Source organism: Electrophorus electricus, chromosome 15 (genome assembly GCF_013358815.1).
Source record: "Electrophorus electricus isolate fEleEle1 chromosome 15, fEleEle1.pri, whole genome shotgun sequence".
NCBI classification, from domain to species: Eukaryota; Metazoa; Chordata; class Actinopteri; order Gymnotiformes; family Gymnotidae; genus Electrophorus; species Electrophorus electricus.
This window is the reverse complement of record NC_049549.1, coordinates 6,833,041-6,860,735: the sequence shown is the minus strand read 5'-3', so window position 1 is coordinate 6,860,735 and position 27,695 is coordinate 6,833,041. Positions and strand designations below refer to the sequence as shown.

Below are 27,695 nucleotides of genomic sequence, written 5' to 3'. Positions count from 1 at the left end.
GGCCCACATTGTGTCCTTAGTGTAAAACAGACACAGGAAGTCCCATCCATAGTCACTGGTTATGCTCCAAATTACAAAGATATTGGAGAGCTATTTTGCATGAAATAGTTTTGAGTGTGAAACTGAAGTTTGATTCAATTTTTCTTGTCCTGGATTTCACTAGGAAGTATATTGTTGATGTGCATAGGAGAAAGCTCTATAACATCTTAACTTTCTCTTCCAGGAAAAATATACTCCACTCAATTTCAATAAGCTTCTGTCAGTTGCGGGGTTGCACAGATTAATATTAGAGCTCGTCCCTTTGGATTTCTTGACTTGCCTTTGGCATGAGAGGACAGATTCCTTTTTATAAAGTATGGAAACCTTTTTTGGATGTAAATATTTTTAAAAATGTATATGTGCTATAATATGTGGAACCTTTATATACAAGGGATAGATTGATCACATTCACTTTGTATATTATACTAAGCCTGTTCTTATCTATCCCATGTGCTGTATTTAATGTACTGAGGAAATTAAACTTCTCCAAAACTGCAGAGAGAGAGTTATGGAGGACTTTTTTTTTTTTTTTTTTAAGAATAAAAAAAAAATCAGGAAGGGTGGCAAAGGTATCAGCATTTGAGGATGAACTCACCTTCATTAAGCTGTTTGCTCTCCGTTTCTTGGATGTGGAACTGCACTTTGCTTTACTGAGCGCACCCACATTTCACATACAAAACCAGAGATACAGGAGACACCTAGAACCTCCATGCAACAGGGTTCTGGTTGGCAGTGTTCAGATAACACTAAATTATTAAGTCTTGCTATGAACTTCACAGCTGTTAGAGTGTGGGTTTAAAGCAATATACACCATGAAAGCAGGTTTTATTAAAGCATTGGGTAACCTAAATCTGTGTGTTCTGTCTAATTAGGACCATTTTGCTCTTTGGCACAGTCTATATATACCAAGTGGGTCCTATGAGTACTATTCCAAAGTCCAGAAAATGACCAATTTAATTATCCAGAATTTTCCCCATATGTGGTTGGTGAAGGTACGTGCATAGAAGTCTCAGCTCCTATTATCAGATGCTGGTGTCAGAGTGATGTATTTGTATTACTGTAACTGAACTATAGTGACCACTATTCAAGCATGCACACATTTTTTACAGTGATTCTAAATGTTTTAAATTTATAAAATAGATTTTGCTTCTGTGTTTATTTGTACTAAAGGTACAGTTTCATGTAGCACTTTAATTTCTGTCTATAAAAGGCCTGAATATGTTGCTGGTCTGGAAATCCAGAAGTGCTCATGTGTTTATCTCTCTGTCTCGTTCTTTGTTTGTTTGTTTGTGTGTGTGTGTGTGTGTGTGTGTGTGTGTGTGTGTGTGTGTGTGTGTGTGTCTCTCTCTCTCTCTCTCTCTCTCTCTCTCTCTCTCTCTCTCTCTCTCTCTCTGTCTCTCTTTTTCCCCATCACTCCAACCTCTGCAGGCAGTGAACCAGGCTGGACCAGGGCTCCACAGTGAGCAGGTGAGCTGTCACACTCCAGCCGCTGTGCCAGATGTGGTCATGGGGCTGTGCGTGCTGGACCACGACCCCACAGCCAGCAGCATGTACTGTCCATCCACCTGCCTTGCCCTGAAGTGGGAGGAGCCCTGCAACAACGGTGCAGAGATCAGCTTCTACACCATCATACTGGGCGAGCAGCTCATCCAGCTAGAGGCCTGCACCTGCCACATGCTGCAGCACCTACTGCCTGACAGTGAATACAGGTACAGTGACAATTGCACAGTTCTACACACAATTACCCAGCAGGATTAGCAGTGTACTCTATACGCTGTAGGCATGGTGTCATCACTGATTTCCAACCCACACACCTTTTCACTCACCCCTCTTGACGCATTTTGTCCCTGCATGGTAGTATGGAAATGCATGTAATCAGGGGCATATAAAGTAGAGAGTCTATACAGAGTAGTTGTGGATCCCCTCTGTGTCATATTTGGTATCATACATGCAGACCCCCATAAAGATCGCTGAAGTTAGGCTACATTCAGGCTACACTAGGATCAATGACAAATGTACACTGTAGAATAGAGTTCATTACAGTAGATGAAACTATATAAAAAAAAAAAAAAATCAAAAACATGTTCACAATTTATAACATTTACTGTTTAAGGAAGTACACAAACATGCATGAACATCTCATGCTTCGAGCTTCTTTCCCCCAGTTGACCGGTGTCTCCCACAGCATGCTTCCCTGTGCGGCTGCAGACAGCAAGTGCTGAGCCCCACAGTTAACAGCACCGGCCCTGTGGCGCTGTGCTGGGATACAGCAGCACTTTTGCTATATACCATATCGCACTGGTATGTCAGCTGGTGGTGGGGTAGACACCTCCCCCTCCTGCCCCGGTCCATCTCCCAGCACCTCTTATCTGTGCTCCTGCCACTCCTCTGATCAACTCTCAGACACAATTCAACAGAATTATTTCTTACCCTCTCACAGGGTCAGAAAGGTTCCCCTTTGTGGGTTGCCTATCTGCAAGAGGTATACTGTCTCTTGTAATCATAAAAGCAAGCACAGATCAATCAATTCTCCAAGCACAGATCAATCAAGGCCATTGAGAGGGTCAGTGAGACGGATGTAGCCAAGGCCTGTGTTAGGCAAACTAACATAGATGGTTTGATGGCTTTTAGATTGATTTGATTGTCTGCTGTCATTAAGCCCTTTCAGTCTTGCAAAAGGTTAGTGTGTGTTGTTTTCAGCTAAATGTCAGCCAGGAAACCATGCAATTGGAATGGTCCACAAACCTCAGCGAAATACTGATTATTTTTATTTTGGCCCCATTTTTTCCAATGTTTGAGTTGTGCTTCTTAAAGATTGCTTTAGCTGTTGCTCCTCATTCTTTTTACTTGTTTGTTTGCTAGTTGTTCATGAGATCACTGATGCAGGCACGTCTTTCCCACTAGTTAGGTCTGCTTTAGTTGTGCTGTTTGGCTATTTAATTATCACACTGTTTTGCTGAGCTTCTCCTGGGATGATGGTCTTTTCTCAGTAAAGAAAAAAGTTCATGAAGATGGAGAATTATGGAGGAACAAAGAGCTCGTTTCGCTTTTGCCAATAATCCACTAAGTGCTTCACTGCATTGCTTCTCTGTTTTAATGCATCACATCAAAGAAGTGAATTTGTTGCCATCATAATTCAATGTTATCGACTTCATACCTGTTGTTCTTTTAATTACATCTATTAAAATAATTTTATTAGATGCATTTTTCTATCCATTCCTACCTGTGACAGTCTTTGTTTGTGCACAGACTCCTTTTCACCTGTACCAATCTGTAAGTTTTGCTGATATTTTGATCATTTTGATCCATTATTTAATTTCTTATCTCAAAACTCTTTAATGACTGAAGGTAAATACCATGTAGTGTCATTTTATACTCCCAAAACATTTTTCTTAGACCAGTAACAGAGAAGGAAACATTTGTTTTCCCCAAAACGATGTCCTATTTTCTTCTCTCCACATCTTGGACCTCATTCTACTTTTGAGCCCAGCAACAATACATACATACGTTTTAAAAAAAGAATATTCACTGCATCTATAAATAATAAATAGTATTAAATGATTATTAAATATAAATACTGTGCTCTACTAACCTATAGTAAGTTAGTTCTTATGACTGCTCTGGATCAGAGTGAGAGGCCCCAACGGACTGTGGGGTTTTTCCGCTTCCCTTTTCCTTCCTGTAGGGCAAATGCCAACGAAACTTTAATGTTAATGTAACTCATGTTATTGATGTAAAGCTGGTCACTCCCTGATGCCACACACAAACGCACAACCACCAGTCACTTCATTCACTTACAATGACATTTATATAAAATAAAAATGACTATTTATGAATGTGGTAAAAGCTATGGACAAATGAACCAGTCATGGAATACTGACAAAAGCGACTATAACACATGCTGAGTGAGGAATGAATAATGGTTTAATTAGCATGAAGTGTCAAATGTGTGAATGCCCTGAGGTTTAATTCACCTCAGTTAGCCTGTTGAGGCTGTTTTACATATCCTATGGGAAAATAATTGTACACATTTGCTCACAAAGTACCTAATTTGTCATTTCTGTCTGGCTGCTAGAAGGTAGTGTTCCTCAATGCTTTTGCTTACACAATCAAATCCCCTTTTTGTCCTATATTATGCTCTTTATAGCTGACTGGTTGAACCAGTGTTAAAGCTGTGCAATATTCTGAAATAGCCCATGGTATTTATCTCCATTGTATATTTCTGCGTGTGCAAGTCTACCTCTCATTGTTCAAAGTGTAGGAACTGCATAATATGTATGGTTGCACATGTGTGCAGTTGCATAGCTGAACTAGACAGCTGTGTGTATTCTCAACGAGCCTTTTTCTTCGAAAATCAACCATGTATCTGAAATGCATGTCTACCACAAAATCATCTAGTCTGACTGCTATCATCTGTCTTTTTCAGCAGTTGCACAGTTTAGAAATAATCCCGATACAGGCAACATTTCAACGCCATGGTATACAAAATGGTGAGCAGGTCCTGTGTGCCGTGTGTTAGTGTGCAGATCCAGGCAGTGAATGGAGTGGGGGTTGGCCCATTGAGCCCTCCACTGCTGGCCCGCACCAAGCCCCTACCCCCCACACCCCCCCGCCTGGAGTGCAGTGCTGCAGGGCCCCAGAGCCTCAAGCTGAAGTGGGCGGACAGCAGCACCGGTGCCAGGCAGCTCCTGGGTGAGGAGGTGATGTTCAACCTACAAATGGAGGACAAGAACAGCAGGTGAGGGCTCCTGCCTGAGCTACAGGATCTCTGTCCGGCTCCCAGTACACAGAGAGGTCTGTGGGGAGTGCTGGAGAAAACGCTGCTGTTGGAGAGTGGAGATCGGATGCGATATTGCTAGTCTTACTGTGAAAGACCTGTGTGAGTGCAGGGAGGTGTGTTTGTGTGTGCGTGTGTGCGTGTGTGTGTCCTCTGAGACCTTGTAGGTTTCACCAGCTGAGCAGGAATCACTTCTGTTGTAGTGAGGGCACCATGTCAGACCTACGTTGCCATGAGCATGCCACATGCCTTTAGTTAATTGAAACTGCTAGTTGTTTTTCTTGGCAACATTAGCATGTTGGCACCTTTGGCAAGTAGGAATGGGACCTGACAGATGGGCTTCTAATGTGAGGATAATTAGCACCCTGACTGCCAGCCTGCCAGAAAGCCTTTCTGTGTTAGAACTACCTTAATTCTCTTGTCATTCCAATTAGCCTGTTCCAAAGGTTAAGGACAGGTTAGCACAACTTCAAACAACAGTTTGGGCCTTTTTGAAGAAATGCTTCATTACTGCTAACATTTTTGATGATGAGGGAATGTCAGAAGGACCCAGCTAGAATTGTGTATATTGCTTCTTTTTTTTTCATTGCATTATTGATTTTGAAGATGAACCTTTCTTAGATTAACTTTAACATATAGTTGCAATGCTAAATGTCTGTGATTTTGCCGTTTTCATATATACTTGAGTGCCTGAGTGATGTTCTGTGTACAGTACTGTGTACCATAAATGGAAGTCAGAAGAACATGGGGAAAGTGTGAGCTTCAAATGTGTCTATAAACAACCGCTTTAAAAGAAATAGTTTATTTTTAAATTCTTGCCATTAAAATCACTTTTTGTAATTTTAGAACAATAACTATTTGTTAATGCTTTTTGGCTGATTACTCTGTCATTTGGAAAGCATAGGTGTTTGGTAAACATCATGTTTTTAGATATTTTTGTGACTCAAGTACTTAATCACAGTTAATTATGGGATGAACACAAGCTAGCAAGCCTCAGAAATAAATAAGGTGCAATTATACCCAGAGTCCCATTATTGGTGACATCGCCATAGTAACCATGAAACAACTATGAAACCAAGAGACAGAGATGTGGATATGTAGATAATGTGCTCTACAGCTACAGTGCTATATGGATGGGTGAGGGAAGTCATTTGTATTAATAAAACATATAATTGCAGCCCAGAAATGAATGAATCAGGTTATTTCACTGTGTGGCAGTACTTGACAGTAAAAGTGGCTTTTGAAGGGTGTAATTTATATGTATATTTGCAGGTGCTGGTTAAGAGCATAAATTTGTGGTTGCAATGCTCAGTTTATAAGTGTCATGTCTCTTAGCGTATTGTGTAGCTTCCACCAGGATCCAGCCAGTCTGCCTCTTAATGCCTCTGTTCACATGTGTGATGCCTTTGTTCTGTGCAGGTAGTAGTCCTATGACCTCTTTACACCTGCAGAATTGTATGTCTGCTCTGGAGCTGGGTTGGCTCAGGGCAACCTGAGGCTATTAAGGGCTCTTTACCCTGCAGTGTCTGCAGGGGTCAGTAGGGCAGACTGAGTCATGCGTTAGAAGATAATAAACTCTAAATTGCTGGATTTCATGCAGGCAAAAAGCACAATTTTGATTAATAATGAAAGCAGGTATTTTGGCACAGCTCCATTGGCCTAACTCTCATTATTTCTATATCCATTTCCATCAGGATCTGGCAAATTAGCATCTGTGCCTGTTCTGTCACCTCTCCTGACCTCTGCAGGCTTTGCCCTATGAGCATGTGTGCACGTGTAACTGCTATCTATTCATTCAGAATGGGTGAAGTGAGGGACATTTGTCTTAATGTGCTGGTCTGCTTTGCAATATGCTACCCAGTATATGCTGCTTGCATTGCCAATAAATCTACAATTAATTTTATCACAGAGAATAATATTGATTTTTACATGACACTAGTTTGCTGTGGCAGCCACCAAAATTAAAGATAAAAATTAGCAATCTTTGCTTTGTGTTAATCTATCCGATTTATATTCCACATTATGGAGTATAAAAATGTTCCACATGGGGTATGAACTTGTTCCGATGAGACAGATTTCTAAGGTTTCCTTGGACATGGCACATGTATAGTCAGTGCTCTATTTTAATGTGTAGTTTTTCCTTTAAGGTTTATCACAATCTACAGAGGCCCAAGCCACACATATAAGGTCCAGAGGCTGGTGGAGTCCAGCAACTACACCTTCCGCATCCAGGCAGTGAGTGACGCTGGGGAGGGCACTTTCTCCGACACACACACCTTCACCACTACCAAGTCTGTTCCCCCTGCACTCAAAGGTACGTTCTGCTCTCAATCACACACTCAGAAAGACCTTAAGGGTCAAAATGCCTTCAAATGGCAAATGAGTGTGTGTTTAAGCGTGTACGGTCTCTGCAATGAGTGTCTCTCCCTATACAGCTCCCCGTGTGGTACAGCTGGAGGGCAACATGTGTGAGGTCACCTGGGAAAGTGCTCCACCAATGAGAGGAGACCCCATGAGTTATGTGCTACAGGTGCTGATCGGGAGGGAGTCTGAATACAAACAGGTGAGCTACCACTATTTTCATGGTATTCTAAATGTTCTAAATCTCTTTGGTCAGTGTCTGAGCATGTTGGTTTTGTTCTGAGAGACATGGTGTGTAAAATGTCAGTGTAAATCCAAAGGCCTGGTGGGAAAATGTCTTCACTGCCACTGGGTAGTAATCACCCATTCACCCACATCTACAAGGGCAACTTTTATTAGACCATTTTAATTGTGATATGATTTTTTTAATTTGTGACTTAACATGTGCCAGACTGCTCAAAATTTCAGGCACCTGTCCTGTGTATACCTGTTCAAAGTGGTGGCAGGTCAGTGGAATCATGGACCAGAGTGGTTGATATAATCTCTGACTGCTCCTGCTAGGCTGCTCGTACAGCTGTTTAGCTCACACTGGCCCCACCAAGCAGCTGTTCCATCTTCTTCACCTCTCACTGGTCACACTGAGGCGCTGTCCTTGATGATTACCCCCCCCCCCCGATTACCTGTCTGGTTCACCATTTTTCCTTTACATGCTCCCACAAATACACATGCATGCAGGCACAAACACGCACGTGTACACACACGTGTTTGGTAGCAAATGAAAAAAACATGGCTGCAAGTGTAAATGAAAGTGTCCAAACACAACCATGTAGACATTCGCACTTTGGCAGTTGACCTGATCACTCCCCAAGTTCACCATACTTATTTGACAAGACGGAGACCTACAGCACTGCCCAAATGCTGATTCAAATCATATTTTGCATGCATCCACAGCATGTATGTACATATCCCTCAAGGTCTGTGATAATCTGACATAGAGGCCAAAAGATTTAATGATTTGCTGTACAATCCTCTTCAGGTTCATGATGATACTTGCATATATTTGCATGAACAATTTCACTGTGATATTTTACCTTTACACTATGTTTGGTGATCCTTGGCCTTACAGTATCCAGTTAAACTGGAGAAAAAGGAGAAGAATCAGAAACCCATCAGTTAAAATAAGGGTCCAGCACTATATTCTTGAACCATTAATATGGATATTGTATCTAGAGGCAACTGCTATGTTTATCTTTGTTAATAACCTGTTTTCTGGTGTGGAGTACCCAGTACATATATTTATGTGCAGGGAGAGTTTTATGGCAAACTGCTCATCACTACCCACAGAGTTCCCTCTGTGAGTACCCTCTTGGGGAAAGAGAGCAAAAATGCATTTGTTTTGTTTTCTTTAGAGAGATCAGTTGAAAGCTTCTACCTTGGGACCTATAATTATTTTTCTCTTGGTAATGATGTTCTTTGTGTACATTTTTAATTACCTCAGACTATGCAGAGATTTTGTACATTATAAAACAGCAATTTATGTATGAGTAATGGGAGTTCCTAAAGCAGTTTTCATCCTGAAACCACTTGATATGTACTTTTCAAAAATTAATTTGTCTCAATGGCTGGTACAGTACACAGGAACAGAAAATATGTATTTATTTTTCTTTTTTTTCGCATTTTATTTTGCTTTTTTTATATTGTCTGCCTTTGAATTAACATAAGGGATTCAAATACATCTATTTATTAAATAAACATATTTAGATATTTAGATTGGTTTGGTACTGTGGGGTCAATACTGAATTTCATCCCAAGTGTCTGTAACTTCCTTCACACCTTCTCTCACATCTAAGGCCAATCGGATGGGTTGGTTCAGGAAGAGTTTACTGCACTAGGCATAGTTGCATTGGGTGCCAGCAATCAGAACAGAGCACATTGCTTGTCTGCTGAGGGAGCATTTGTTATGTTCCAGGTAAGGTTAAAAAAGGCCAGTGTGGATGAAGGATATGTCTATGGAGTGACATCTAATACGAAGCAGCTGCTGCCAACCCTGATTTCCAGGCCACTATGTGGCAGGATTTATCGCAGTTTGGTTTCTAGTGGGTTAGACCAAACCAGACATAATTTCAGAAGACACTCCTGTTTCTGCTGAACAAATAGTGTCTGCTGCACAAGAAACATCATCAGGGGCATCTCCCTCCTGCTCAAAACCAAACTTTTTTGTTGACAGGTATATTCTGCCCCAGGATTTTTAAGACATCAAATTGCTGTGCCTTTTTGGGTTAAATGATTCTGATTAATATAAGCTTTAGAGATACAGTAGTTGTATGGTATGCCATGGTGTAAAGTAATGAATTAATGTAATTGCAGCTTAGTAGTCTCTTTAATAATTTTAAAAGATGTTTAATGCGGTAGACCTTTCAGTCCAAGTGAAAATTCAGTTTACACTGAGCAATTTCTTTTTTCCTGAAAATGCATTCAGTGTTATTTCTCCTTAATTTATTACCCTCTGCGGTCCAGAGTTGTTATTTGTTGTAATTAAAATAAAGTTTTCTTTATATAGTATTATATGTTCTATTGTAAATACTTTTTGTTTTACAGAGTGCTTTTACATGACATCAGTGCCATGGTAGACCTCAGTTAATCATGATTTTTTTTTTTTTTGAGGATGATTTTTTTTGGTTGAGGATACTCATTCATCCTAGCGAGTCAAACAAGCTCTCTTTGAAAATTTGACTCTGGAAACTTTCAGAACCATCAGTCGTCTCTCTAGCCATGGAAGTGGCGTGTAAGTCCTGCAATCCCTGACCTCGTTCATTATTATTTAGCACTATATATACAAAATTACAATATGCAATTCCAAATTCCAGGGGTAGTTCCACTGTATTTGCACTGCCCACTGCTAATTTACATGTAGGTCTGCTTGAAAAAGTGTGAAAGGAAAAAAATCTCAACAGATGAAGCCAATGCTGCTTTTTGATTGCATTTTAGTTTTGACACTTACTATGCATTTAATGAAGAAATAAAGCCAAACTGAGGATTTCCTTTTCCTTATTAGCCATTTCATTTCAGCTATGACCATAAAATATCATGATGATGAAAATGAAATGACAAAATGATGATTTGATTTTCTTTTTCTATTTGTCAAAATTGACTCATGCTTGTAAGGGAAATTAAACTGTAAATATCGCCATTTCATTTGTGTTTTCATTTAGGCAGTATTTTTGCGCACATGTATGGAAAAAAAAAAATAAGGATTTGCATTTTCATTTTATTGGTTTAATTACAACATCCTTTTTGGCCAGATTCCCATACAGTAAGAAGCAACTGGTGTGTTGTGTGATCCTATACTGTTGTTTATTTCATCAAAATGATAGCTTGTCACAAACTTGAATATTTGGCTTTGTTTGCGATTCGTTTTTTGTTCCATTTCCTTCCTGATAAAACAGTCATAAAAGGGAACATTCCATTAGAGTATGTGAGGTCCATTGATAACATCACATTTTTCTTTGCTTTTTTTTGGTTTTAAAATAACAGAAGTATTTCTACTTTACTCAGATTACATTTTGTACTTCAGGATGTTGTAGTTCTCACAACCCTTGGTGGTGTGATGACAGAGATGACCCCAAAACATTGCAGTGTATTAATGAGATGCGGTATTATCCCATTCACAATTGACAGGATATGAGCCCTGGTGCTTAGTACAGCCACTTTCTCATTTGGCCCTGGCTTGTGATTATGATGAAAACCCTCATCTACACAACAAGCAATACTGTAGCAAATATCTCCCTGTGAAAGATACAGGCTGACAGCACCAATGTTATTAAATGCCATCACGTTCTTTTCTGGACTCATAAATGTAAAGGAAAATGTAAATATTTTTTTTAGAAACATATTTTCTACATGCCTCAAAGTATTTTTGGTGAAATGTGTCCTTCAAGAGTAAGAGACTGTAAAAGTGACCTCCTGATAGGCATATAGTCTTTTATAACTACAAATACAAACAGTTGAGTGGCATGACATCAACACGCTATTGAATTAATTATAAACAAATGATCTATAAACAAAACCATAAAATTTGTATATACTTATTAGTCTATTAGTTTCCTGTGTTCTTGTGTCTAAGAGGAAAGTGGTGTAATTTCAGGATTACTCACAAGGATTGGATTTGAAAGCACAATAATGAACAATGTGTATATCCAGAGATCTACATATTATACATGTAGGCACTTTCAGGGAAATAATGATTTGAATATCAGTCAGTCTGCACAGCACAATATTAATATATAGCAAAGCATCACCAGCTGCAACATTCAAACAAGTGTGGAACAGTAAAATGGTCCAGAAAAGGTCTCCATATTCCATATTCTCCATATTTCCACTATGGTGGACTATGTACTAAATGCCACCAATCTCTCACATTCTCTGTTTCTGTAGGTATATAAGGGAGAGGGCACAGTGTTCCACATCTCAGGCCTGCAGTGGAACACAGACTACCGCTTCCGCGTTTATGTGTGTCGCCGTTGCCTAGACAGCACACAGGAGCTTTGTGGACCGATAAGCACACCCACACCCTTCACCCTCCACCGTGCAGAGCTTCCTGTGCCTGGTGAGATACCTGCCAGCCAGACAGGCAAGGCTGCGGGCATGTTTGCCACGGACGAACGGTTCGCTGCGCTCCTGGTGGGAGCCTTTGGTGCCCTGTCTTTCTTCATAGCCTTTGTGGTGGAGCACTTTTTCATGAAGTAAACAGCGGCACGTGAGAAACAGACCAAAACACTTGAGATGTACACCGCTGACATACGCATTGTAGTTCAATGATTACTTAAGGTCCTCTCTCTTTCACTCTCTCAATTGCTCCCTCTTGTGCTCGCGCTCTCTCACTCACAAGCTCACTGTCTTGCTCTCTCTCTTATACGCTCGCTCTCTCTCTCTCTCTCTCTGTCTCTCTCTCTCTCTCTCTCTCTGTCTCTCTCTCTCTCTCTCTCTCTCTCTCTCTCTCTCTCTCTCTCTCTCTCTCTCTCTCTCTCTCTCTCTCTCTCTCCTGGGTCATATGGATTTTGCTCTAGACAAGCCCGAAGCCTTTTACTGCACCTTAGGAAGGGAAAATCACATGATCAGGCCTTGCGCATTGGCGCTCATTATCATTGTGCCATGTATTGCATGCTCCTGAATCCCTACTCATGTACACCATATACCTGTTGAAAAAGTTATTTTCTCTGCATTGATCGCCTCACCTTGATTTTTTTTTTTTTTCCTCCCTTCGGTATTTTTTCCTTTAAGGCTTATTACAAGGCATCTATTTTACAGATATATACAAATTATTGGTATTGTAGCTTTAATATGATAAACGTACTATTCAACAGTTTTTATTTTATGATGATCGCCTCTTGTCCTTTCTTTTACTATTAGTTTGTGTGCTCTGTAGAAACCCCATTGTAGTTTTAAGGCTGTTTTAAAAGCCCCAGCGTTAAGCAGCCAAAGCTAGTTGTAGTCAACATGTGGTTTATGTGATGCTGCTATTCTGTGTTTTATTTTCCTAAGAAAGAATGGAACCAGTTATCTAATATATACATGTATATGAAAATTTATAAGATTCTATAGAGGTTAAGTAATATAAATTACCTTGACATTTGAAGTATCTTTTCAAGAGCTTGTGTTAACTCACGTTCTATGGTGCTTTTCGGATCTGTGGTCAGTAGTGGTGGCGGAGGTGGGTTCGGGAGTTTGACCGACATGCAAAATGCGTTAGATTGGAACACACACACACCGCACCACCACATATATACACACACCAGTCTCTGTTCTACACACAGCCCCTTGGTGAAGTGCTTGGGCTGCCAGATGCATTGTCCTGCCCCTGTCTGACAGCTTGCAATCTGTGGCTATTTGGCCCTCGAAGGTGAAGCACCTGGTGCTGAGAGACTTGCTTTGCCCACGTGTTGCCTAAGCGGCTTGGATGCCTTCCAAGCTGGATGTGTGCTCTGCTAGGTCCTTGCTCACCCAGAACACAGGTGGTGCCAGAATTTTCAGTGTGTCGCTGTGAAACAGAGGGCAAAGTAAAAAATAAGTGTATTGTCTTGATCACTCTGTGAAACTCTTTCATGAGCACATAGCCACCAAAAAGCATTTAAGATGCTTTTTATTCCAGCACCATTCATTTAGGAACAGGTGTCTTTGCTCTTCAACCTCATTATGGAAAAAGCCTGTTAGAATTTTTAAAGGTGCTTTATTTGCCATGTCATCAGCGCAGCAGAGATGCCCCTCCCCCACAGAGCAGAGTTCAAGCCAAACCAGCCAGGGAAAGAAGTGGTATTTGCAAAGCATGATTAGCCAAGTAAAGGTACAAACCAGCAGATCTCACTGATCCAAAGAGTCTTGTGTTTTTTTGTTTGTTTGGTTTTTTTTTGGGGGGGGGGGTAAGGGTTTTTTGTTTTGTTTTGTTTTGGGGGGTTTTTTAAAAGGGGGAAAAACAAGGGACAGAAGTGGGTGTAGTTTAGTTTCAGAGTGAACCCCACCCTTTGACTGATTGAGAAGCCTGTATTTGTACCTCAGGGACATGGACTATCTCTTGGTGAAGAAATTAATACTCTGTTTAAGAGAGGGTGCAGAACACTCAACTCAAAAGAAAGTTTTTTTTGTTTTTTTTTAATTGCTGTCGTCATAATGGTAGCCTCTTGTCATCTGCCTTCACCTTTATATGCAGTTATTTTATTGGTTATTGTTGCCTAAGCTGTGCCTTTGCTCTGATGCATCTGTAAGCAAAATCGTTTACTGGCTCAAATACTTTTGCCAAAGTTAATGGGAAAGTAAGGTATCATTCTACTTAGGTTTATTTATACTATGTATTGCAAACAGTACTTTAAAAGCCAATTACAGTGCAATCTTCATTTATTTATTTTTAAGAAATTAAGAGATGTAGTTATGTACTAATTTTTTTTTTTTCTTGTAGCATGTCTTTGATTTCTTTTCATTGTGTGTGTGTTTGTGAGAGCACACGTGTTGTAGATTTACAGTTAAGGCCAGCGTTTCTAACATTAAGAGTCGGGTTTTCTGCAGTAATTGGGAGCATGTGGCATACTCTTCAGAAAGCATTTTAACCAAATGCCTTATCTCCTTTTACAAGACTGAATCTTCCAGCCATTTTATTTACCTAGTGATTTGTAGCATATGTTTAAGCAGCTTCTGTTTTGTTTCAGTTCAGTGTAAGGATATGCAGAGATACATTTGGCTATGCTCCATAGTGTTATGAAGCTTACTTTAGTTTACTTTTGCCAAAGCATAGGCTTGTCTACTTTGATACTTCCTGTTTATTTTTAAGGGTTCTGTGACAAATCCATTGTGATCCTTAGAGCATCCTAATTCTTGAAAAGGAAAATGTCAACTTTATCTGTGATTATCTTTTTTATAGATAAAATTGTGCCATTTATTTGTACAACCCCTCTGAGGTGAAATGTTTCATGTTATTTCACACTGAAAAGTAACACAATCAAACGTATGTTTTGAAGCAAGTGATTTTTTTTTCCCTGACATCATTATCACCGTAGTGAATTTATCAAGTATTTTTGCTAAGGAGTTATACATAGAGTTTATAGATATAGTGTGACAACTAACAAATGAAGCACTTTTTTAAAACAAAGCATTAGGAGGTTTAGCATGATCAAATTATGATGTGCGGAAAACATTCTTTTTTTTGCAAGTGTATTCAAATCCTGATTATTAGTACAGTATCAATTGTTTGAAAAATATCTGTAAAACTAGCAAACTGGCCGTGTAGTAGTTATGATCATATCTAATCAGATGACATTGGCATGAGGACCCCCTTTTTTTAGAAAAAACTTTTATGACCCAAATGCAATTTTGTATTTTTTGTATTGTGGGAGTGTTCTGTTGTTTTATATTTGTTCTGGCAAAGGTTTGGAGATTTATCAAATCCTAAATTGATTGATTCAATTGATTCCAGATAAATTGTAGAAAACCACAAATGTATTCAAATATTTTCCAAGAGCAAAGTTTATTTTTACCTCAAAGATTAAAAAAGGAAAAACATTCCAAGGTTTTGATGATGTATGATTTTTAAGAATCATACTTTGTTCTAGTATTGTAAATGTTAGACAATTTCATATGCATATATTAAAGAAACTGCCATATCAATTTTAATGTATAGATTTTTTTGCAGATACTACCCTATGTAAGACCTAACTGTAACTGTAGCGTATATGTAATATATTTATACCCAATAAATGTTTTAATTTTTTCTGACTTTTAGATGTGTTTATTGTATTTGGTAAATTTACTGTCAGTTAAGATGGAAAATGATTCTCAATCATTTAATTGTCATATTTGCTAAATCATTAAAAGGGTCTTCCTTGTAAACCATTATAATTCAAGCATCACTCATTTGCATGGTTATTTCAGAGACACTTATTGAAGAAATACTTCAAGACCACAATTACTACTCACACTATGTCTGAAATAGCAGTGATTTAGATTTCAGTTTATATTTAGGTGTAATGGTTGACATATGAATTTTTCAATGGTTGATGCTGATATTTAGAGAGTAGGGAGGAGGATGTGTTGGATTTAGCTTTTTGTAAAATACAATTTAATAATAATAAATGAAACAAAGTTAAATGAATATTTAACACTACTATTGTCTGTTATTTTAAATAAAAATGCATCAACTAAAATGTCCACATGTAATCAAAAAGCTTTACTTAAACTGCTTGAGTTACAGTAGGAAGGTTCACTCACAGATATTCATTTTCTTGATCACATTTCTTCTACATTCTGAGTCTCTAGGCCTGTATTATTGTAAAGGTTTCCTAAAAAAACAGAACTTTTCAATCCATTTGTTTATGACCATACAATAGAGTTTAAAAAATTTGTTCTTGCAGAGTGTGGGATGTTGAACTTGAAGTCTGTACTTAACGCCATTAAACTTTTTTTCTGTATCTAGAGGAGTTTCATTCAGCTCATCACACCAGTGAAGGTAAGTGGCACAGGACATCAGGCATGTGGCTGTATGGATTTCAGATGTGTACTCTCTTGTGAAGTTGTGAACTAAACATAGGCTCCACTTGAATTTGGAGTTCATTGGTCACAGATATTTCCTGTTCTTACCCATCTGAAGACATGACTTGGTTGAGTGAGACGGGCAGAGCTCTTTAAGGGAACAGTGTATGAATTTCCTTTTTTTTATTTGAGAAAAGGATTAATTTATTTGAGAGGATAACGCTTCTCTGACCACACAGCTAATAAATTGAATTTACTCAACGCTGAATATGCAGATTTGCTCAATGAACAGCCGTGCACCATTCAAATTTGGAAAACTTAAAACACTTACATGCTTGCGAAGTATTTTTGCTTTCAGCTCCACAAACCTCTCTCAAGTTTTACATCTGCTTGATGTAAAATGCTGAAATGTTTGTGCCAAAACTCCAGCCATTCAGAAAAATCCCTGTTGTTCTAACAAATTGCAACATGCTTTACTAATACAATAAACGATGGGTGGAAATTGGTGGAAATGCAAGAGCAAACAAATTTCTCCCTTTGCTTTCTTTGCCAGGGTGTTGGGTGCATCTCAGATTGTGACCAGATTGCTGTTTAATTGTTGATAACTGAATCTCATCATCTCGCTAGCTAACTACAGTTGTGGCCAAAAGTTTTGAGACTAGCATAAATTTTGTTGGTTTTTTTTTTTTACAAAGTCTTCTGTTTGTTTTTATGGTGGCAATTTGCAATAACTCTAGATTGTGAAGAGTGGTCAGATGAATTGATATTTAATTGTAAAATCATTCCTTGCCATGAAAATTAACTTAATCACAAAAGGTACTCATTCCAGCCCTGCCATAAAATGGCCTGCTCTCTTTTCAGTGATCTATTCGTTAGCGTAGGAGAAAGTACAACGCAGCTGATATCACTGTCGTGCTGATCAGAAAAGCAGACCGGTTGCTTTAAAAGGGTGGTGGTTGATGTTTTCTTCTGTTAACCATGGTTACCTCCAAGGAAACATGTATAGTCATCATTGCATTGCATTAAAAGGGCTTCACAGGCAAGGACATTGCTGCTTGTAAGAGCACCTAGATCAACCATTTATTCATCAAGAACTTTAAGGAGAGATGTTCAATTGCAGTTAAGAAGGCTTCAGCACACCCAAGAAAGTCAAGCAAGCACTAGAACTGTCTCCTAAAGAGGATGCAGCTACAGGATCGGGTCCCCACCAATGCAGAGCTTGCTCAGGAATAGCAGAATGCAGGTGTGGGTGAATCTGCATGCATAGTGAGGCGAAGGCTTTTGGAGGATGGCTTGGTGTCAAGAAGGGCAGCAAAGAAACCACTTCTCTCCAAGAAAAACAACAGGGACAGACTAACATTCTGCAGGAGATATAGAGACAGATGACTGGGGTAAAGATGTACTTTCTCTGATGAAGCCCCCTTCAGGCTGTTTGGGACATCTGGAGAAGAAAAGGTGAGCACTACCATGAGTCCTGTGTCATGCCAACAGTGAGGCATCCTGAGATCATTCTTAGGTGGGGTTGCTTCTCATCGAAGGGAGTGGGTTTGCTGAATTTTGCCTAAGAACGCTGCCATGAATAAGGAATGGTATCAATGAGAGCAACTTCTCCCAACAATCCAGGTGCAGAACAATGCCTTTTCCAGCATGACAAGCACCATGTCACAAGGCAAAAGTGATAACCAAGTGACTCTGTGAACAAAACATTGACGTTTTGGGTCCATGGCCAGGAAACTCTCCAGATTTCAATCCCATTGAGAATCTGTGGTAAAACTTCAAAAAGAGGGTGGACAAACAAAAATGCAGAAACTCTGATCAAATCCAAGCACTGGTTAGGCAAGAATAGGTTGCTATCAGTCAAGATTTTGCCTAGAAGCAGATTTCCAGCATGCTCAGGTAAAAGAAGGGTCAACACTGTAAATATTAAATCTTTGCTTAAACTGGATGTATTTGTCAATAAAAAGTGGGGGAAAAAAACTTATGAAATGCGTATACTTGTACTTCACTATACGATAAACAGCTGACGAATGAATCTAAAAACTGAGGCAGTAAACTGTGAACCAAAATTTGTCGGTCTCAACTTTTGGCCACGGCTGTATATAATGTATGGGAGCAATTCTAAAGAGGAGGGGCTTAACTCCAAACAGCCTTCTCTTAAATGCTTTCTTATTGGTCTAAGAGGCTAGTGTTTACATACATTTCTATGTGCTTTACCTGTCATCTCAGTGCAGCTAGTGTTTTTTATTTATTTTAAATATATGCATTAGTTTTAAATACATAAAAAAAAATAAAACCCATTTTAATGTAAGACATTAATGGAAACAAGTTTTTCCTTCTGTAACTTGACCCTGAAACAAGGACGGTTACTCCATGGGTACGACAAAGTTCCCCTCCATTCTGCACACCTTAAAAGAGGTGGCACGATAGAGAACAAAATCGCTATGCGTTATCATCGGATAAGCGGAAAGTTGGTCAACATCATGCAAAACGTTATCTGAATGTTGACAACACTGGTTAACTGAAGTTACAGGCCTACTACAACAAAAATAATAGGCCTGTTTAAATATCGGCTGTGCGTGTAAGAAACACATGAGAGTAAACGCGAGGTGTCGTAGGCATGGAGCTCAGACCTTTTGGGACCTATAAACTACGTATCCCATTGCGTTTCATATTCGGTATGTGAAAATACGTTTATCGCGTTAGTTGATATACTGCATAATTAGATCTGGTGGTATTTGGTCATAAAAAAAACACTATGAAACGGCAGTGCCAACACATTCGAAGTGATGCCGATTTAATATTCAACTTTATGTAACTACCAGTTGTTCGAATATAACTAGACGAAAGTGAACAATAAACTATTTAATTGTAGCTTAATGCAATAAACTGTATCCAATTCCAGTTAGTCTAACATATTATTTTAAGACACAGTAAAGATAGGCTAGATAGCCCAGCTGCAACTGATTCCGTCATCACAAACAGGTTTGTCGGTGCCGGTGCAGATAAAATACACTTGAATTGAAATGTCTCCCGAGTAGATAGACTGCCCTGAGCATGTTAGCATGAAAATGCTTTAAAACGTTGTCTTGTATACAAACATTTTGAGAAAAATAAAGAAACTCCCTTGAACTAACTTCACAGCATAAGTTGCGGCTGATCGATGCAATGATGGCACTATATGTGCTACAATAAGATATTTCAGCTAAAGAGGAATTCTGCAAAGGAAATACACTAGCATTTACTTAACCTAGCGTTACCTGACTAGAGATGATTCGAAACTATATATATTTTAAAAGTTTCTTCACTAGCAAATGTTATATCGATACATAAGATCTGCTGAGAAACCGAAATACCATAAATTAGATAACAAGCCGCGGTAGTTCTTTGTGGCATTTACATTTATGTTATAAAGCAAGTTACTCATATAACCCTAGCTAGCTAGCTAATGTCAAAAAGGTTACAAGCAGATACTACCATGGCAACGAACATTTAACAAGCTCCAGCTAGTTCAAAATGCAGCCGCTGGAAATCTAAAAGCATTTCATCACATCACCCCTATCTTAGCTAGTTTACACTGGCTCCCAGTAAAATTTCGTATTGATTATAAAATACTTCTAATGACCAACAATGCACTGAATGGTCTTGCCTTAGAGAACTGTTAGTGCATTAAGATCCACCACGTCTGCTTAGATCAACAGGTGCAGGCTCTCAAGAATTCCACACTATGGAATAACCTTCCTGTAAATGTTTGAGATTCAGACACAGTCACAATATTTAAGGCTAGACTGAAAACCTAGCCTATACAGTCAGGCATTTTATTAACTACTTCCCATCTTATGTAGATCTGGGGGTCCATGGGCACTGAAAGTAATGGTAAACTGGGATGTTTTTATGCTTTGGCTTCACCTCTCTTTTGTCACTCAAGTTTGTTGACTGAGAGCAGTGGAGTGCTGATCTTCCAGGGTGTTATGCACATAGGAGTTTTTGAATGGAAATAACATTGTCAAGTAGGTTTTCAAGTTTTGAATGAAAGTACATTTTTTGATCAAATCCAAAGATATTTACCTCCACATTAAGTGCTGACAGGGGCGTCACTAGAAATATATCAATAGGAGAATTGCAGAAATGAAAAAGAACAACACATTAACACCTGCCCTAAATGTCAAATTGTTTAATGCACAAGTTGATTTTAGTTTGCTTGTTACATTAGCATTTGTTTATTAGTCATCAGGGTTCCTTCTGCTAGCTTAAAGGCTATGCACCAGCTAATATGAAAGTGTATTAACATATAAATACAGCTAAAGCTGAGCCTCTAACCCTCATGCACAAATAGCCCCCAAATCCCAAAATATCCAAAAATGGACAAAATCTGTTAACTTTAAAAGGGCATACTGGAGAGGACCATCCGTTTACTCCATTATATGTAGTGCTTTACCACAACTATGGGATGTGTAAAGCTTAGGCTCATACAACTTGATCTTAAGACTGCTGCTTTTCCAACAATATGAGCATGTAAAGAAACTAAAGAGAGGTGTTCAGTAGCCTCTGTGTACATGGAAATAAGGTTAAGGGTAAGTGCAATTACTTTGCTCATTTATTTTACATTAGATAACATTAGCTAGCGTTGCTAGCTAACTAGGTTAGTAGCTAACTCACTGACTTGCTACGCTTCTGTACCATAACGTTACCAGACAAAAACTACTCCATGTAGTTGTATTACAGTGATTTATAGAATATCAGTAATGGTATCATAGATTACCCAAACTTTAAATATTTCAGAGTCAAACTCTGGTTCAGGTTTCAGGGCTGTTATACAGCAGCAGCACTTCTCCCAGGTCCTAGGTCCTTTTTCTCAATATGTTGTAAATTTGGAGATATGATGGCATGGTTGAATAATATAGAATAATGAGAACTATTGATGATTTAAACTAATAATGCTTATTTGGGGGAACTAAAGAGCATTTAAAAGGGGATATAGCCCCCCTAAAACAGGCCTAATGATGCCCCTAACTACTGATAAGTGCATTCAAGTTTATTTGCTGTGCAGTCAGAGCACTGTTTTCCTCTCAATGTGTATTATTCCTTTTAATAACATAATTATCTTCTCTAAAACATTTTGGAACAACAAAAAAACAACAACAACAACTCCATAACAGTGTTAGCACATTCCTACAAGTATTCTCAGATCTGTGTCCAAGCCAGGTATGGGGCAAAGTTAATGCGCATAAGCTCAAATAGTTCCAGGGGAGCACCCACTTGCTGTGAGAGCAGGCTCCACAGAGGTGAGGTCAATTATGACCTCAGTTATGGCTTTTTGGTCTGGAGTTTAAACATAGGATCTAACCATAATACAAAATCATATTCAAGGACTTTGTGAAAGAGGTGGACAATAACCCAGCTCAAGCTTTTCTTGTGGGACAGCAGGTCATAGGGCAATATGCATGGAGACTCATGTATGCCCTAGCTTTTACAGCTCTACTTCTGCTCCAGAGAACAGAATGCAATTGTACTCATTATACACCATATGTATACATCTTATATGTACATTTAGAGAATATAGCCCAGTTGTTGCCATGTACACCCCTAAATTCCTCATGACTGTTCAGTTTCTGAGGGCTGCTACTGGCTGGTTATTATTAGGTAGACTCTTAATCCAGAAGTGGTGTTGGCACATTTCTAAGTTTCAGGAACACTTCTACACTGATGTACTCATACCAGCACCAACACCTAGTACCACATCACTACTATGGCTACGTCAGCTATAAATTTGGTTTTAGGTCAGCTCCCTGTCCTCCATTCAACAGAAGGCCTGGGCAAACAACTATTTGTCATCCTTCTGGAGTGAACTGGTAGTTGTTTTCCATTGATCAGTATTATTTTAGCACATCACTGGGTCAAAATTATGTCAAAGCAATACTTTGTATTTAATTGGTTTAACAGATAGCTTTTGTACCTCACTTGCCGGCTAACTGCTGAAAGTCAGCACTCTAAATGCTAAACAGTTTTCATTTACACCCTTTTACCTGGACATTAGCAGAATATTCCCATTGCATCTAATGGATTTACACTTTTTTTTCTACAGACATCTCATCTCTTTAACATTTACTTAAAAACATAAATCACAGAAATACAAGTAGCATAATGTTTGTGTATTTACAAATTTTATTTAAGTTTTTACATAATTTTATAAATAGTTACAGTTTACAAGAGACAGCCGAGGAAACAGATATTCACTCAGCAACATCGACATTGGTTGGACGTTGATAGGCGTTTTAAACACAATCCTTTGCAATCATTTCATTGGTTTGCGATGCTCAAATGAAACGAAATGAAATTTAATTTTACAGTGCAAGAATATGAAAAGACTCGAGCTAAACTCATCTTACCACACACAACAGCGATTGTAAGCGAGTTATTTGTGAGGCGTAAGTCATATTCACAAGCCACTGCTATCGTGAGATTTTTGGTCGTGACAGAACGAAAAAAAAGCCTTTTGTGCTTTTTTTCGTTGCTGATTCTGTAGGCATGTGTCGGAGCCCTGAGCGTGCGCGCGCATGTTACACGCACACAACAAAAACTGGGCAAAGCTTGTTAAGAGACGATGACATTTCAGGCACATTTAAAATAAAAGGCAGCACTTTGGCATCTCCTTGTCGAGTGCAAAAAGACGCTGCTGTATCTACAGTGCTAATTTTGTCCTCCAGATTTCTGTTATATAAGGCAGCTGATGTTCTTTTGTTCTATGTACCTCAGTTTTTACAGTTTATATTCATTTGTTAAAATATTTGAAAAACCAACAAGACAACACTCTTAAGTTGTACATGATTGGTAACGAAATACATGCACTAAATTCCTCTTACATGCTCCCTGATCGTTTATGATGTGTTTGACATTGACAAATCGTTTCCAGTGTTCCGTGACCCGCTTCCCTCCCCTCCAATGTCCACTGTGCATCCATTTAAAAGTTATCTTTATTCTGAAGTAACCACTACTTCTTTTTCTGAAATTAGTGGTCAAAATCAACAGGTCTTTCAAAGCGAGAAAAAATGTGCTAAGCTGTATTACAATGTATTTTACAGCACAAGAAATTATGTTGAGGTTTAGCATTGAAGTCACAAACTAATACTGGACTCAGTCAAGCCCGGGGAACTTTCGCCTTTCGCTGCGCTCGCGTGCTTCCGCGGGACGCGTCTGAGGCTGAGGAGTCTGCATGCCGCAATCCTGTACTTCTTAGACATAATGTTGTATAAGATAGGGTTGATAGCGGCGCTGAGGTAAAATAGCACAAAGGAGACGATGCTGCAGTACTGGGTGATCAGAGACATGATCGGTGATACAGCTTGGGACGATTTGGAGATCAGATAGCGGCCGACGTGGAAAGGAAGCCAACAGAGTACGAAGGCGAATACCACCACAGCTACGGAGAAAGCATCAGCAACAGTTAACACAGCAAAAGGTTTTAAATCACATAACTAATGAAACATGATAAATAATAGTAAATTTGTAGGACAACTGGCACGGTTTATATTGGTGGCAGGGAGCTCATGCGTATTTGTTCTTGGTTATGCACATATCTCCAATCCACTCTCCGCGTACTCAAATTTTGGTCGTGTGCATCAGTAGAGCATGGCAGTGATAGGCTGCGCTTTTCTATAACTTCACTGTGTAAAATATTAAAATTGTTTAATTTTCACATTTTAAAAGATTTAGCATCGCGTGCGTAATGTGCTCAGTCGTGCGTAACGTACGCAGTTGGAAAAAGCATAACAGTTACGCGACTGTTAATCTTTATACATATTAAATCTTTATACATATTAAACACTTACCCAACATTTTCACTGTTTGTCTGTTGTTTTTATCTCGACTTGATAGATTCGTTCCAGCTGTTTCTTTTTTTCTCTTCCAGAGCTTTCGACCAATAAGACTGTACAAAACAGTTAAGCAGAACACGGGCAAGAAAAAAAATATGCTCGAGACCCACACCATAATGGTCAACAGTCCTGACCTGATGGCATATTCTGTCGCTTTGCATTCATTGGTATCCCGTGAATTAGTTCCATTTTCGTGCTCGACTCCAACGAGGACAACAACGGGTCCTGCACTGACGAAAGACAGTGTCCAGAGAAACAGAATTACCCCCCGCACACGACCCTTGGTTACTACTACTTTCGCCCTGAGGGGAAAGCAAATCGCGAAGTACCTCTCCACGCTCAGGGCTGTAATATTAAGAATGGTCGAGTAAGTACAACACTCACTAATAAACTGGAACAGTTTACATAGTGCATTGCCGAAATTCCATGGTCGGTACCTCCAGATGCGGTACAAGTCCAAAGGCATGCATAGGAAAATGAGTAAGTCCGAGAAGGCCATGCTGGATAGGTATAGATTTGTGGTTGTTCGCATGTCCTTGTATTTGGTAACCACAAGAATCGTCATTAGATTCCCGGAGACTCCTGCAAGGAAGAAGACAACACAGGTGACCGTGACCCCGATAAGGACCGGGACAGGGAAAATGGTGACCGGGTGCTCGCTCTCCCACAATGTAGCATTATCATCCCAACTGCTATTAATGGAACAGTTGGAGTTGTTGGTACAGGTATACATACTGAGAAGTGTCTGACTATCTAGCGACGTGTTTCGATTCGCCAATGTGAGAGATGTCGGGGTGACAGTTGCCACACTGATTCCCCATAGCTGTTATCCCTAGGGGTGATGACCATTTGTAACCGAAGTTCGGTCACCTTTATCCAGGGCACGAATAGCATAAACACAAATAGCACAAACGTGCAGTTTTACAAGTGCCTGTGTGTGATATTACCAAACACATACCTATAATACTAAAAGGAAACCTAAAAACTTCCCATCAATAAAGGATCGCACTGCGTCCAAATGATCGGAAACTCAATGTAGGCTTTTCAGCATGGAAATCCAAGTTTTGTAGTATCCCAGAAATCCGTTTGCGCGCCACAGAGAAACATTGCCTCTTAAGCAGCCTTACGTTCCTGTAAGACGACAGAGCAGGAGAATGACCGAGGTCACGGTATCCTGGGGGATGTGATCTCAAGGCAGCCCAATGCATTATGCACGCTACCTATGAATGGATATGCGTAGACCTACGCGTGGATGCCACGGATGTGGCTTAAATCATTTTGTCCTAACCTGTTAGTGTGGAGAATAGTATATTTGGAGGGGGGGGGGGCGCCTTAATTTATTTGTTTCTAATAAATAAGCAAACGGACTATAGTACCTAAAGCTCATCTAATGATGCCATCCAGCGGTGACACAGTGTAACAGAGTTGAAAAATCCTACGTTTAGCTTGGTCTACGTTGGGCTGACTCAGTCGTTTATTATTGGAAGAAATCTTAAAAAACCGAAAGTGTTAACATAACTGGAGTGAGGTGGGAAGAACGAAGATACCTCTAGAGTTAAGCGCCAGGAGGACATACAAGGTTTGAAGGGTACAACAAATGCTTGCAATGTATACATGTAATAAAACTGAGGTTTCCGTTAACCTTACTTTAGCCTAACTTTACTTTAACCATTAAAAGATCCTCCCGGAAACCTATGGGCTCTTTGGGTCTCATATAATGTCATTATGTGTATAGCCTATGTCTAGACAGTACACAGAGTTTTTAAATGATTTGAGACATAATCATCCTAATCTGACTATAAACAAACAATAGTTATGGAGTGGTTATTAGATGACAGACCACTAGATGGCGAGCGAGACAATCCTGTAGATCCTAACGTATGTACTTTTGACCCGCATAAGAATTTAGAACAAGGAAACATTCAGTATATGTCAGGCAGACTGGCTTAAATGTGTAGCAATATGTATCATTTATCCCTCAGTATTTATAGATAAATGTATTGATGGCTGCAGATAATGGTCCCTTCACTCTTCTCTGCAATGATTTTACACACACTGTAGCCATGCCTGGGTCAGATAAAAATGTCAAAGAAGTTGTGAACAGTAGACAGCCTGCTTTCCAAATGGAGCTTGAACTGCCTTGTATGTGGGTGTATCCACAATGCCTTATGTTTTGGACACCTGTGTTTGATTTGGAGTTCAGTGCAGTGTTTAGAGCACATGTTAGAACACACTGAACCAAACCTACAGTGTGAGCATTGTGGCAGCAGGGCAGGGTTCTGCCCTTCAGGCTGAGTCAGTAAAATGCTGAATTCTGTTCCCGGGCCAACCCTGTTCAACAGGTGATGTCAAGATATTTGGTGTCATACATTGCAACCTTTCCAGCACCACAAAAGGGAACAAATGTTATAAAGTATAATATGTATATTTGTAAATAGTTCAGTGTTAAATGTGTTGCCAGGCCTCTGCTGAGCAGTACAGGTGTGCTTCCCTGGTGTGCTTTTGTCACACTGCTGAATGCTTTCAAGTAACATGTGCTCCATGGTCTGTAAATTCACAGGTGTCCTGATTGGCTGACCAATCAGGACCTTATGAGAATGTTTGATCTGGCACAGAACTGATTAGCAGCAGAGCAGCTGAGTGTTTGCTGCTCCAGTAACCAATACTTCATACTGAATAGAACCAATTTCAAGTTGACCATACCGAGCACATAGCTTGTAAGAATGCAGGTTATGTATGTGACTCAGTTTACTGCAAATCTCTTCAAATACTCTATGCATAAATTAGCTTCAGCAGTCTACTCCTGTGCCTAGGAGAGTTGGACTGACTGGACTCCACAGCTTGCTCTTGTACACTAAGGGTTACTCCTTTCATAAAGGAGGAACTTGACTGCATCCTGTCTTCCCAGTACCACAGAGCACCCAAGAGATCTTTGGCTTATCTCTGTTCTAACATGCCATTGGTTGTTTCTAAAGCCCTGGGCTATGTTCTTTGGAGTGGGTGGTCTATTGTTTTCAGCAACAACATGAGATCTTGACTGAGTTTTCCTCAAATATAGGAGGGAAAACCAGCCCGGCTCTGCAGACAGACACAGCAGTGGTCTCACACTAAAATGCCTAGTGGAAAGTTGCACTCAGATATGCAGTCACACTCTGGACAGGGAGTTACATTCTGTCTAAACAAAAAACATTGCGGCCTGACAGCCAAAAAGGCTGTGGTTTGGGGTTTCACAGAACACGGCTTCTGCTTATTGTGACCTCTCAAACAGTAGTGTCTTACACTTTAACATGTCATGCTTTTTTCAGGGAACTTAATGAGAAATACTACACTCAGTGTTGTGAGAAGTATTGATTATCAGAAGTGCAGTGTTTTTTGTTCTGAACTGTTTGCATCATCATATTGTTGCAAATAAACTAACATTACCAGTGGAGACTGAATAAGACTGCTCTGACAGAGGGTATTGTGTTTTATAATTCTTCCCAGAGCACATACCCAGGCCAACTCTAGCCTGTAAAACAGTATTGGGAGGAGGAGTATGTGAGCACAGCTGATTGGTGGGCTGGTACGAATTGAGAGGCTGAGCTAAGAGAAAGAACCTCCCTGTTCAGAGTCACAGGTCTGTGAATGATCTTTCC

General features: G+C 39.6%; 2 protein-coding genes across 5 annotated transcripts in view; one reads left to right on the top strand and one right to left on the bottom strand.

Annotated features, from left to right (window-relative positions):
• The window catches only part of fndc3ba (fibronectin type III domain containing 3Ba), a 97,907-nt gene extending 85,825 nt beyond the window's left edge, over window positions 1–12,082 (top strand). For both annotated transcript variants that reach the window (XM_027008531.2, XM_027008532.2), the window contains 5 exons: window positions 1,468–1,748; window positions 4,559–4,777; window positions 6,964–7,130; window positions 7,252–7,379; window positions 11,612–12,082. In XM_027008531.2, the coding sequence (XP_026864332.2) occupies window positions 1,468–1,748; window positions 4,559–4,777; window positions 6,964–7,130; window positions 7,252–7,379; window positions 11,612–11,923 (1,107 nt within the window). In that variant the 3' untranslated portion in view covers window positions 11,924–12,082. The remainder of the gene's footprint in view (window positions 1–1,467; window positions 1,749–4,558; window positions 4,778–6,963; window positions 7,131–7,251; window positions 7,380–11,611) is intronic.
• Window positions 12,083–22,429: 10,347 nt separating this feature from the next.
• On the bottom strand, window positions 22,430–25,188 carry ghsra (growth hormone secretagogue receptor a). Of its 3 annotated transcripts, none has more exons than XM_027008584.2 (3): window positions 24,195–25,188; window positions 24,016–24,113; window positions 22,430–23,606 (listed from the first exon to the last, which is right to left on the bottom strand). In XM_027008584.2, the coding sequence occupies exons 1-3, from the start codon at window positions 24,791–24,793 to the stop codon at window positions 23,302–23,304; spliced, it is 1,002 nt and encodes a 333-aa protein (XP_026864385.2). In that variant the 5' UTR covers window positions 24,794–25,188; the 3' UTR covers window positions 22,430–23,301. The 3 variants fall into 3 exon arrangements, with proteins under 3 accessions (XP_026864385.2, XP_026864387.2, XP_026864384.2); XM_027008586.2 differs by having other exon boundaries at window positions 24,016–24,642; window positions 25,019–25,188; XM_027008583.2 differs by having other exon boundaries at window positions 24,016–25,188.
• Between the last annotated feature and the right edge of the window lie 2,507 nt (window positions 25,189–27,695).

Coding starts and splice junctions, on each gene's coding strand:
- ghsra (XM_027008583.2), bottom strand. CDS start 24,793: ATGTATACCTGTACCAACAACTCCAACTGTTCCATTAATAGCAGTTGG. Junction 23,607..24,015: donor ACAAACAGTGAAAATGTTGG/GTAAGTGTTTAA, acceptor CTTTCTCCGTAG/CTGTGGTGGTATTCGCCTTC.